Source organism: Melitaea cinxia, chromosome 6 (assembly GCF_905220565.1).
Source record: "Melitaea cinxia chromosome 6, ilMelCinx1.1, whole genome shotgun sequence".
NCBI classification, from domain to species: domain Eukaryota; kingdom Metazoa; phylum Arthropoda; class Insecta; order Lepidoptera; family Nymphalidae; genus Melitaea; species Melitaea cinxia.
In genome coordinates, this window is record NC_059399.1 from 12,984,077 (window position 1) to 12,997,297 (window position 13,221).

At 31.6% G+C, this 13,221-nt stretch overlaps 2 protein-coding genes across 2 annotated transcripts; one reads left to right on the plus strand and one right to left on the minus strand.

Annotated features, from left to right (window-relative positions):
* The first annotated feature begins 688 nt into the window (after nt 1-688).
* On the plus strand, nt 689-3,961 carry LOC123654390 (vacuolar protein sorting-associated protein VTA1 homolog). Its single transcript, XM_045590301.1, has 4 exons — nt 689-1,079; nt 1,327-1,477; nt 1,587-1,744; nt 3,220-3,961. Exons 1-4 carry the CDS (start codon nt 899-901, stop codon nt 3,696-3,698), a joined length of 969 nt encoding a protein of 322 aa, XP_045446257.1. The 5' UTR covers nt 689-898; the 3' UTR covers nt 3,699-3,961.
* Nucleotides 3,962-5,273: 1,312 nt separating this feature from the next.
* On the minus strand, nt 5,274-11,011 carry LOC123654391 (novel acetylcholine receptor chaperone). The gene is made up of 4 exons (XM_045590302.1): nt 10,614-11,011; nt 8,576-8,714; nt 7,956-8,100; nt 5,274-6,235 (listed from the first exon to the last, which is right to left on the minus strand). The coding sequence occupies exons 1-4, from the start codon at nt 10,722-10,724 to the stop codon at nt 6,160-6,162; spliced, it is 471 nt and encodes a 156-aa protein (XP_045446258.1). The 5' UTR covers nt 10,725-11,011; the 3' UTR covers nt 5,274-6,159.
* Between the last annotated feature and the right edge of the window lie 2,210 nt (nt 11,012-13,221).

The following is a 13,221-nucleotide window of genomic DNA, read 5'->3' on the forward strand; positions in this document are numbered from 1 at the left end:
CCAAGACCACGTGGACAGTGGGGTGCTCCGATTCGGTTTGGGGTATTTTTCGAATTCCTAAACCTATATTCTAGCACGCAATGTTACTAATTTTATTAGAATATTATGTCTGACGCGTTATTTTGTTTAAAAGTGTCGATTTGTCACACAATGCAAACAGTACGAGCTCAAAGGTATTATAATAGCTTTAAATTTTTCTTCTAACCTCAAAACTTTAACCATGGATATCTCCATAACCATGGGGTTTTGAGGTGTGACAGTGTTACCTTGTATAGATTCCCCTACACCCTCCACCCTCCACACCCAAAAACCCCATAATTCGGTTTTTCTAATTCGGTTTTACCTAGTCTAGATCTTAGCCAAAATTTGTTATACATTTGATTTTTAATGAATATTTTAAAAAAATTAATGCAGTTGCTAACCCTATTTAAATAAATCGGTGTAACTTTTAAACTAAATGTCTTATCACGATGGAATAAATTTTATAATGCTTGCTAATAATAGGCTATGCTCATAAAGTAAAAATATCCTAGAAAATTAATGCTATAAATTTAGAATAACTACATTTGGTTAAGTAAACAAAAAATCAGAAATAAAATGTAGAGGTTCAATTTTTTAACGAATTTTAATCATTGATGTGTCAAATGTTTTTCAATTACCTACGTAGTAGCTAGCTACATATATACTAATTAGACTGCTGTATAGGCAAGTTATTTTACTATTAGTGTCTTTGACAATGTTTGTAACATTGTAAATGTCAGACATAAGGATAACAGCTAAAATTGTATTAGTGATATCTAAAATCCAAATTTAGAAAGTGAAATCCAAATTTAATTTGTACTAACCTTATTAATTTCAATATACAAATCGCAGTAATTTGCGTGGAACACAAAGGAAGATGTCGATAAATATACCAGATTGCCCACCTAGTCTGAAATCAATTCAACATTATCTTAAAACAGCATCAGAACATGATTCTAGAGATCCCATTATTGCGTACTGGTGCAGATTACATGCCTTACAAGTTGGGCTTAAATTAACTACTAAAAAAACACCAGAAGAAACGAAAGTTTTAATGGGTAAGATGTTTGCTAGATAAACTTTCATGTCCATAATATTATATTTGTAAAGATATTAACTGAAAATAAACAAAAAGTATATAAATATTTAAAAACATAAAGTATATATATATTTATAACATTAGAAATCCATCTTGAATTTAGCCATTTTATGAGCTTAAAATCGAGAAAACATTTGTGTTTATAATATGACTGTCATTAATTAAATTAACGAATTTATGTTCCAACATTTTTTTTTTACTTTTAGGCGTAATGGACTGGTTAGAAGAAGCTAAAAAGATTTACAAGGACAATGAAGCAATTTCTAATGAAGTGGTTGCTCAAGCACATTTGGAAAATTATGCTCTTAAATTATTCTTGTTTGCAGACAAACAAGATCAGGAACAAAACTATGGAAAGTAAGTCTTGAATACAGGTTGTTTTGTAAGCATAGTTTCACATAATTACAAGTTCTTTAACTTTTTTTCTTCCAAATGTATTTTTATAAAAAAGTTGAAATGTTTCTAGGAATATTGTGAAGGCATTTTATACTGCCAGTGTCATCTATGATGTTCTGACAACATTTGGAGACCTCACTGATGAAGCAGCACAAAATCGCAAGTATGCTCGATGGAAGGCTGCTTACATTCACAACTGCCTCAAAAATGGAGAGACCCCAGTCCCAGGTGAGATGCATTTGGTTATTAATAGTATCGTCTATTTTAATTACCAATAATTAAAAGATCACATAAAAATTATTTTTGAATGTATAGAAAATTCATACTTGTTTTGAGCCATACTATATGTAAAGACTTATAGAATTTAATATTAAAAGTATCCTTAGTAATATTTCACTTGTAAAATGATAAATAAGATGTATAAGAATTCTACGTGTATCTTGCACATAAACCAAGCTTAAACATTTTTAGTTGAAAATATCGGTTTTACTTTATTGCTTGAAGATTAAAACCAGATTATTTTCAATCAGTCTTACTTATAAACGTTTCTTAATATTCAATCAATTGCTTAACAACGGATTAGCACAAACCTCACTTATAAACACTATTTAGCGTTAAGAAGTCGTTAAGTAGTGTTTAAATAGCCATCAGAACTAAACACTGCTGAGACATAGTTTAACTCTCGCTAAGCGGCAAGATGGCGGATTTCACATACATCAGCTGTTCTACGTCTGTTGACGTCTGATCTACTTACTTGCGTTTGTTTGTTAGAAAAAATATATATATTTGTGCTTAAAACATGGATGGATTGGAAGATCTTCGTGATTTTCAAAATGACGTAGCTGATTTAAGCTAGATAGATAGTAGCTGATTTTGAGGAGAAGAAAATTATAAAAAATGTTATTTTGATATATGTACTGTGTACGCATACATATGAATAAAAAAGCGGTTATTTTAATATTACAAACAGTCACACCAATTTTATTTAGTTGTATAGATGACAATTTAATTAGAATACAATAATCACAATAAAACTCGTTCATTTTCTTTTAATTTTCTTATTTTAATTTTCCAATTATTTTAATATTACAAACAGATACTCCAATTTTATTTATTTGTTTAGATGACAATTTAATTAGAATACAATAATCACACTAAAACTCAATAAAATGTTTACAATAAAACTCATTCATTTTCTTTTAATTTTAATAAATTAAATGAAAATGTTGAAAATTAAATAAGTACTACTATTAAAAATCAAAGAAAAAATTATTTAGATAGAAATTCCCGTTATAAAATATACTAAATGAGCGTCATCTGTCAAATTCACGACACTCGGACAATGTCATAGATGATATAATATGGAAAAAATAGAACTTTTAACAATTTCGTTCATACAATTTCTCTATCTAATCGATTATTTTAGGTATAATCTGTGCCAACCATCTATGTATCGTTCTTTGTTTGTTTCTTAACTAAGTAACAGCTAATCAACGTTTATAAGTAAACAAAAGTTAAACATGGATTTATAGCTTAAGAGCGGTTTAACTAAGCAGTTGCTAAGTATTGCTTAGCGAGATTTTTATAAGTAAGACCGTAAGAGTTCTGTTGAACCAAAATTTTAAAAGTAATAATATACACAGTTGTCTATAAATTTTACTATTTTGTGAGTGATGTTTATATGTGTAGAATCTTTGTTTTAGGTCCAATGCAATCAGAAAATCCAAATCAAGGTGATGAAGAGTCAACAAGTGATGTCAGTCAACCCGAAAATACCAACTCTCAGACATTCGGTTTCACTAATGTCACTCCTGCTACACCCCCTGTATCAACTGTGCCGTCTATGCCATCCGTGCCTACTAGTTTTAACAATAGTCTGCCGGATCCAAATGTTGCCATGAGAGCTGCATCTCAACTACCCCCCGTGCCATACACCCCGGACCCAAACCCAGGAGGTTTCATCCCATATGATCCATCGCAACAACCACAACCTACACCATCTAATACATTGTATGGAGACAATTCCTCAAGTGTGGCACAACTTAACCCAGATCAAATAGCTAAAGCTCAGAAATACTGCAAGTGGGCCAGCAGCGCTCTGAATTACGATGATATTAAAACCGCCATAATGAATTTAAGAAATGCCCTTGAGCTGTTGCAGACAGGTAGGGATCCTGCTTAAAAAAATGTACATTGTAAGGCTTATTAAAAGATTTGAAAATAATAATATTTATCTAAATTACTGATCTAAAATCTAAATCATAACTGAGCTTGCATAAATCACTAAACAAGCTTAACTTGAGAAAAAAAATGTTGTATTAGTTTATAATAAAGTTCATTAAATTTTTGCAATTAAGCCCCATGGTAATTATAAAATTTGTAAAACTATTTTTTTTTAATTAAATTAAAAAAAAACTAATTTGTACGGCAAGACGTACATATAAATTTGTCATATGTGATTTGTTCACCACCTCTTTTTTAAAGAAAATAGAATCAGCTTAATTGTATTGACATCGACAGCTTCCCATATGTAGATTTTGTATACACACATTCTCATAATATATATATATATATATACACTACCAATTATATTCCTACAATTATTTTAGTTACAACTATTTCTTACAGTACTTTTCGCTTTTTCACATGAGGCGAATGTTAGTCATGCCGTAAAGAGTGGCTACTTTATATCACTGTATGCTTAGATCTTTAAAACTACGTAACGGATTTTGATGCGGTTTTTTAATAGATAGAGTGATTCCAGAGAATGGCTTTTATGTATAATACGGTAGAAAAACACTGATAATTTTAGAGGTTACTACTGTGATGTCTTAAATAAACACATTAATTTATTTAAATATACATTGCAAATGCTGGCTGAACCCTACGAGATAGATTAAAATAATGTAATACAGTATTGTACACCTTAAAAAGTTCTACAAAAAGTCCACGATGGTATATATCTATCGCTTAGGGATAACCCACAATAACAGTTTTTATCCTATACTTTTTACGTATCTTTTGTTGTTGATAGTATTTAGTATCAGCATTGCATCCGTGCGAAGCCAGGGCGGGTCGCTAGTGATTAATAAAGTCAAATAGTTAATGTGATTTGTTTCTGGATTTTTAATATAACTTGTATAAAATTTAAATAAAAAGCAAGTTATAAGTCGTATCCACATTATGATATGTGGTTGTAGAAGCCATGAGAATTCATTTATTCTACACAATGCTATGTTGTTGGAAAATGTATATTTAAAATAAATTTCCACTTTCCATTAACCTTTGATATAATGCTAGTTGTTTAAAAATGCAGTTGCTATAAATCTACTTTTTCCAAAATCTATACTGATTAGTGAGTAAAGGTTTATTTAATAAATACTGAACTAATTTAAATTTTGTTTCTCCGCATATCTTGTATTTTATATACATAACATAAAACCTTTTGTGTTATTTTTATTTTTTTATTTTAAAAGAAGTAGATAAAAAGGCATTGTTTGTAAAGCTCTTTTAAAAATCATCCTAAATATATGTAATCCATTAAAAAGCAGTAGAAATTAGAAGTAGGTACGTTTATATTGCTCTTTGTGTAATTTTTATTTTGATTAATTTATCTAAAATGTAGGGTAGGTACTAAGAGAATTTTTTTTATTTTATTCAGGTATTATGTTAAAAATATTTTATAATCGTACGCTTAAATATTAATATATTATAATACTTATACATGTTTATGGAATTATTTAAATAAAACGAGATATTTTATTACTCATCCATTTATTCATTACCCATTTATGTCGAACATTATTCGTACTTCATTTAAAACAAATCATTCGAATTTTGCAGTTATATCTTTTTATGTAATTTTTTCCTATAAATTTATCTTTTGTAAAGAAGTACCTACATAGGATTCATAAACTATGATTTGCATGTGTTATGTGATTTGTTAGTAAACGAATCTACGTGCCTTCATGTACAACTATTTTTGCTCATTCAATAGATAATACAATACATACAAATAAAGGAATCTTATAAACTTATCAATTTGACTAGAATATTTAATTACATACTAGTAACTGACAAATTTCGGCTGCTGTTCCGATTGTTTTTAATTTGAGCAAATGTATTTAAAATCTTTAATTTGCATTGTGAATAATTTAATAACTCTATCTCTACCTTAGAGCGGCAGTAATGAGGACCTACACACTATGTCATTATTTTATAATTATAGTACTTACATACCTGTAAAAATATTTTACACACACATACACACAAGATGAACTTAGTTAATAATACCGCTTAAATTAATATCACTTTTAGATACGACTTCTATGGCATAATAAACTTAGAATTAAAAGAGGAAAGTTTTAAATTTGAAAAATTGCGCGTGCCTTAATTATATTAATAGTGCGAGAGTAATGAAAATACAGTTGTGATACTTATAAGCAAACTGATGAAACTACTTAATTTTGTTTAGAAATAATCATCAGTATGACGATTTATTGAAGTAATAGAAGCTACTTTTGATATTAATGTAAATTAAATTCGAAACTTGCTAAACCAAACTAGTGGCATTTAGAAATTTATGAATAGTCTACAAATACGACAAAGAAAATATTTTAATGTTATGACAGAACGAAAAGCTTCTAATCTCTCTTGAGACCGTTTCCGTTCTGAGTCGCTGCCGTTTTTTCCAATTCTTCCCGTCGACTTGTCTGATACCTTAAAACAAATTTGAATAATTTAATAAAAAATTTAGTATGTGTACCAAAAAATTCTATAGATAAAGCCGTGGCCGTGTGAATCGAAATAGTTATCATCATTATTATAAACACAACAAGTGACTCGTCAAAGCAAATTTTTGGCATTTTGCCAGATGATACTGCGGCCGATAGAACTAATTTGAATTTGTTACCCGTGCTTACATCGCACGGAGATTGGTCAAGGTTCGTGTGGTTACCACCGTATTATTTCAAGGACGTATATTAAAAACGTCGGCATAACGATTATATTATATGCTTCCTAAATCGACCTGATGTATTGCTTTACAACAAACGAGCTAAATGTACTTGTCGAAATTAGTATCACTGTGATCAAAGCCCGGCTGACGTGAGAAATCATTCTTTTGCAAACTTTGCTTTGGAGCACACTATGACGCAAGTTCTACCCACGATTTGTTAGATTATGTTCGTATTTATTTTCCTCTGTCAGATTGAAATATCCCAAAATAGATAGTAATCGTATAAAACAATTCGATTCTGAAAACCTATCAAATTTTAAATGTATAGTACCGAAACGTATACATTTCCGATAGGAATAATAAACAATGAATATTTGCATTAAACGCGCGTCACAAGCTGCTTTTAATTTTGATACTCTTATGACGATGTTTACCTACTGAATAAAAAATATCTAATTCTAAAAAAAAACATTGGTACAAATTTAAACGGTAGGTGCAATACAACGAAAGTAACGTATATTGTGTCCTTGTGGGTCAACCCACTGTGCCTCGGATAGCATGTTAAACTGTCGGTCCCGGTTGATTTTATAAACCAATCATAGCAATCGTTCGTTACTCATAGTAAGATACTTATATCTACTAACCTGCAGTAGACCAACCAGTAAAATCAAATCAAATCAAAACGTATATTTAAAGTACAAAACTTTACAGCTTTTTATCAGGGCAAGTGAAATGAATCATCGAATATTTTTAGAAAATAATTGTGATTACTTTTACAAACCGATTTAGTTTTCATAATAAGTATAGAAGTTGTGTAAGCTATTTCTAGTACGTTCTAGATTGTCTTCAATAACATTATTTTTGTACAAGTTATAAATAACGTCGTAAACGCATAAACATTTATACTCTTATAATCATCATGGAGCTTTGTAATATTTATTTTAGGGCTTTAGCGTAGCTTTATTTTTTAGGATATAGTATAGATAGTCGCGTTGAAGATTTGTAGCTTTTGCTTACAAAAAAAAATCAGCCAATTCGATCCCTAGATTATAGCACGTTAAAATAAGAAAACTCTTCCACTTTGTACAATTATTAGATCGCTCCGCACTCAAAGGGGATGTTTATAAATTTTTCAATTTGTTATATGACTAGGTCGACAAACAAGCGTAAGGACGTGGTAAACGGTTACCGAAACCTTGCAACACCAGAAGCATCGCAAGCGCGTTTTCAACCTTACCCCCGAACCTCCTCAGAAGCTCTGGTGGCCTTACTCATCACGGGAACACAATACGACTTGAGCGCAGTGTAATTTAGTTGTGATCTTCTATAAGATCGAAGCGATTCCTCAGTCGGGCTGCTTCAGATTTTGACCTAAATAAATCTTTGTCCTACCTCAATAAATCGGGATGGGTACGGACGATTCTCCTGACAGGCCAACGTGTTTAGGTGAACGAGTATTTAGGTATGTGTGTATTACGTTACCATACGACGAGACGACCGGTGAGCATGAAGAAGAAGACGAGGGCAGGCGCGCAGCGGTCGAAGGGGTCGCCCACCATGACGTGAGAGTAGGTGGCCAGAATCATCAGCAGCACTAGCCCTATGTTCGCCGTATTCTTTACTTTATCTGGAACAACGACTTGTGTGCACATAGGTAGCGGATATGATTCCAATGGCGATTTGTGAGAAATTCGACATTAAATAGGAACAAACTGCAGTGCTTTATTTCAAAGACTTACGCCTTTAAGAAAATAAAGATTGTTATTATATGCTAATTCGTTGGTGAAACCTCCGAAAATTATAAGATTCATTATTTGAACAAAATCAAACTCAGAACAGAAATATAAACTGTGTTCACGCAGTTTATATTTCGTACATTTTTTTTTTATTTTTATAAAAGCTTGATATCGTAAAACTTCGAGTATAATATTTTCCATATCTATCGATGCACTTGTTCGGTACAATAATGATATAGTAGAAGGCAGAAGATCATTTAATTATTATTTGTAAATTGCTTGATCTTTATTTATGCCAATAGACACACTAAACAATACAAGAATAACAACTCAGTAGGTAGTTTAAACTAAATTAAATTTACTTACGACTAGGTATAACAGCTAGTGCGATCCCAAACAAAATTTCAAGTCCACCAACGCTCCTCCGATACCATTTCGACGGTACTTTGAAATCCAACAGGTCCGTGAATGGAAAAACCTTCGCGTACCTTACATATTCTTTTCTCTGTAAAAATGAAGCTTTATGTTAACAATAATTTAAGAATAATAACTAAACTAATTTAAATCATTTCCTACGTGAACAAAGAGGTCAATGGGGTTACTGAAAAGGAAAATCCCTGTACAAGATCGATGTATATTACTGAATCACTCTACGATAGCTGCACTAATCTGGGTTAAACTTGGTATATAAATATTTGGAGATCCAGAATAACCCGTACGATACTTTTCATATTGATTTTTTATTTCAAAATTTTATTTTATTTATATGAAATAGTGACTTCTAATAGTACCAAAATAGCATGGATGATTTCGCCATAAACAATATATACAAAATTCTACGAGTCATCTATTCGAATAGGCATCCAGTAAATAAACGACATAATTGTTCCCTAAAGGATTAAAAGTTGCGGACGTCAAATTACAAGATGCAGATTGTGTATCATAATTACGTAGCGTTGATGATTCAAAACTACATTGTATTAAAAAAAAGTAAAACAAACCCAACATGACATCACCCTTTCAATGCATGAACATTCATCTACTTGTATGTAATAATAAAAACCTGTATCAATGTTAAAGTTTGCCATAACGTTATTATTATTTATCATTAAGCTGTACCTAATGTATATTCTTTGCTAAAAATATCGATAGTCACCAAAGTTTAGTCAACAGGAGCTATAGTATAAGTTTTTTAAGATTTAGAAGTTAACTACAATAATTTGTATTAGAAGAGATCGTCGTTTTCTAGCTTTACTGATTCAGCCTTTAACGTTCTAATGCTGGGAATAGGACTCCTGCATGTAGGATAAAGGTCGGAGCTTAATCCACCTCATTGCTCCACATGCCTGGTATATTCTCTACTTTGAGTAACGATCGCTATTAAGTGTTTGCGATACAACCGGGAGTGGAATCGACATTTTCACGTGCTAGTAGTGGTGAGGCCTACAAGAACAGACACCCAAACCGGAAAGAAATATTCTACAAATAAAAATCCACCCCGAGCGGAAATCGAATCTGTGACTGCCGGTGATTAGTGCACCATTACACCGGGGCAGTTGTTATTTTCTAGTTTATATTAATACTACAAAATATATCAGATAAATGTTTTAGCCTATGTGTGTCAAATAAAAGGTAGTGTGTGTAATGTTTTTTTAAATTGATTTAATGTATTTTTATGCTTAATTTAAAAAACAATAATAGATTTCTGCACACCTTCTCTATATAAACTGTAAGTGTGCTAAATTTCGTACTCTCCATCCACTTAGTTTTCGTAAAAAAAGGTACAAAGTTTTTGCTTCACGTATTAATATATACCTACATAGATCTACTTTACTACGAAATTTTACAGAAAATAATTACAGGTATATAGAAAACACATTTTGTCGTTTTTAAAATACCATTTTTTATAATAAAAAACAATTTTATTAGATTAAAACCTAATACAAACATTGACAGTCAATTCACATTCATCAATTTAAAATAGATCAAATATGTAGTATTGCAGATAGCTCGTTTTTTTTTTTTCTAAGAAAGTAAATAAAAATAATGTTATAAAGTTTTGCTTATTCATTTAAATCTGAAACGTAATTCTGAAACGTACAGAAAATTTATGAAATTAATATTTTGTGATAAATAGCTGAATAGACTAGAATTGTCAAGCGAAAGTATATCAATGACCCAGGCAGTAAATATTCATATTTACTGCATGAAAGAATAGTACGTTTCGAACCAATTCTACTGTCGCAACAAGACAAGTGCCACTGGGCATTAGGCGGCAGGCCAAATACTAAAATAGCAAGCCACGTTGCTCCGTAGCAAAAATCTTATTGCACCGAGCGACCTTTTTAAATCCGTCTTAGCATCAGCATCAGAATACATGAAATTATTATTATAATATACTCACCAAATCTTTATGTAATTCCTTGGATATAAATGGTGTCAACTTTGTTATACCAACAAAAATAAAAAAAATGCCTAAAAGAATGGATAAACTTTTCAGAACGATAGATCCCATTTTATTACAAAATCAATTCGATAAAAATTATAGATTATTCCAACATTTTTTTCATATAGTGTTCTGATAACACACGTTTAAAAGCATTACTTGCAGTAAAATGATTGTAAATTAGCACTTCAACATACGCTTGATTTATTATTCTTCACTCATGGTGGAATTTTGCGAAAAATTCTAATCTCTACAAAAAAATCTACAAATGCGTTTCACCATTCGCGCCGGCGCGAAAAAAATCCATATCAAATATTTTAATTTTGATATAGACACGAATTCTTTGGCTCACATATACAGACAAAGATGTTGCCATGATAAAAAAAAAGTGAAACGTTAACAACATTAATATAAGTTTAAAGAATATAATGTATAATAGCTTAGATTAAGAAAAAACACTTCAATACGTATTCGAAAATTAGTGTTTTTCACTTACCATTCATTATGTATAGGTTAATCCTAATCCTACCTAATCGATTATATAGCGTCCATTGTGAGTAATACCAACTTACGAATAAAATGTTTAGTTTGACACCATTTTGACACACGAAAGCTGTATCTGAATAGGAGCGATTAATTGTACAATTTGTTTCCAGACTGGGTCCCGCTTATTAGAGGGGAGCTGAATAATCTTTGTATAATCGAAATGCATTAAATTAGGACGACGCCACATTAGCATCAGGGTAAATCTTATGCTTCACGTTCTCTGTAATTACTCATTTCATATCACACTTTTAGTGATGTTAGCGCCATTTTGGTCGAATTATGAACTATAATTTAACGTTTGTTAGCGGACACTTTTTCAACTGAATCCTCATATAAGATGCGCTCCTTTTTTCTGCACTCCATACATTAATCATAGGTGCATTCGATTTGACGCTCATTACGATAAGAAATATCTTTTAGCCTTTTCACATGACGACCGCGGTCGTTATGGTCGTGGCGAAAACGTCACAACTGACGGTATTGTTTTCGCTCACAACGATCTCCCAACAACAAATAAATGGGTCGAGGTGATCGAAGTGAACGGTTAGAAAATTCAATGTATTCAATAAAATAACAAATAATAGTTTTCGCTTTTCACGACCGTAATTTTGTAAAATTGCAATCCATTCCTGATGATGATGCATCTGAACTAGATGAAATAATTTTTGAAGCATTATTGCGATGTACCATCAAATATTCAATTGTCACTACAACAGACATTTTGGTTACGTTTAAACGTTAATTATTTAAATAGTTCACTAAAATGGAATATGAATTTTTTTTTTACATTAATAAAGGTTATTGGTAATATCCAAATATCCAATTGTCGCTACAAAAGACATTTTGGTTACGTTTAAACGTTAATCTATATCTATAATCTATAATATATATAAACGCGAAACACACACAATAACTTATAAAACTATTAAAAACACACAACACTACAAACTTGAAATTTGGCAGGTAGGCTTCTTATAGGAAGTAGACATCCGCTAAGAACGGATTTTACGAAACTCAACCCCTAAGGGGGTAAAACGGGGGTTGGAAGTTTGTATGAGAGTCCCATGTTTTTGACGTAAGAGACTTGAAATTTAAAATGTATGCTCTATAGATGGTAACAAGGTGTTCAAATAATGTATCTTTAGAAATCAACTCCCTTTTGGGGTTAAAACGGGGGATGTTACGTTGACTCACTAATCACGAAATCTCCGAAACTATAACACTTAAAAACTTCAAATTTGGCAGATAGGCTCCTTATAGGGCGCAAACTACTACTAAGAATGGATCTGACGAAACTCGACCCCTAAGGGGGTAAAACGGGGGTTGGAAGTTTGTATGAGAGTCCCATGTTTTTGAAGTAAAAGAGTTGAAATTTAAAATATGTACTCTATAGATAGTGAGAAGGTGTCTAAATAATGTATCTTTAGAAATCAACTCCCTTTTGGGGTTAAAACGGGGGATGTTACGTTGACTCACTAATCACGAAATCTCCGAAACTATATAACTTACAAACTTGAAATTTAGCAGGTAGGCTCCTTATAGGGCGTTAACTACTGCTAAGAATGGATCTGACGAAACTCGACCCCTAAGGGGGTAAAACGGGGGTTGGAAGTTTGTATGAGAGTCCCATGTTTTTGAAGTAAGAGAGTTGAAATTTAAAATGTATACCTTATAGATGATGAAAAGGTGTCCAAATAATGTATCTTTAGAAATCAACTCCCTTTTGGGGTTAAGACGGGGGATGGTAGGTTGAATCACTCATCACGAAATCTCCGGAACTATAACAGCTACAAACTTGAAATTTGGCAGATATGTTCCTATAAGACGTAGACATCCGCTAAGATCGAATTTTACGAAACTCGGCCCTTAAGGGGGTAAAACGGCGGTTGGAAGTTTGTATGAAAGTCCTATGTTTTTGAAGTAAGAGAGTTGAAATTTAAAATATATACTCTATAGATAGTGAGAAGGTGTCTAAATAATGTATCTTTAGAAATCAACTCCCTTTTGGGGTTAAAACGGG

Bases quoted from the DNA above. Each gene is read 5' to 3' on its own strand.
- LOC123654390 (XM_045590301.1), top strand. From the start codon at position 899: ATGTCGATAAATATACCAGATTGCCCACCTAGTCTGAAATCAATTCAA. The intron at 1,080-1,326 runs GTAAGATGTTTG...TTTTACTTTTAG, and splicing joins AGAAACGAAAGTTTTAATGG to GCGTAATGGACTGGTTAGAA. The intron at 1,478-1,586 runs GTAAGTCTTGAA...AAATGTTTCTAG, and splicing joins CAGGAACAAAACTATGGAAA to GAATATTGTGAAGGCATTTT.
- LOC123654391 (XM_045590302.1), bottom strand. From the start codon at position 10,724: ATGGGATCTATCGTTCTGAAAAGTTTATCCATTCTTTTAGGCATTTTT. The intron at 8,715-10,613 runs GTGAGTATATTA...TCATTTTTACAG, and splicing joins AGGAATTACATAAAGATTTG to AGAAAAGAATATGTAAGGTA. The intron at 8,101-8,575 runs GTAAGTAAATTT...TCGTTGTTCCAG, and splicing joins ACTAGCTGTTATACCTAGTC to ATAAAGTAAAGAATACGGCG.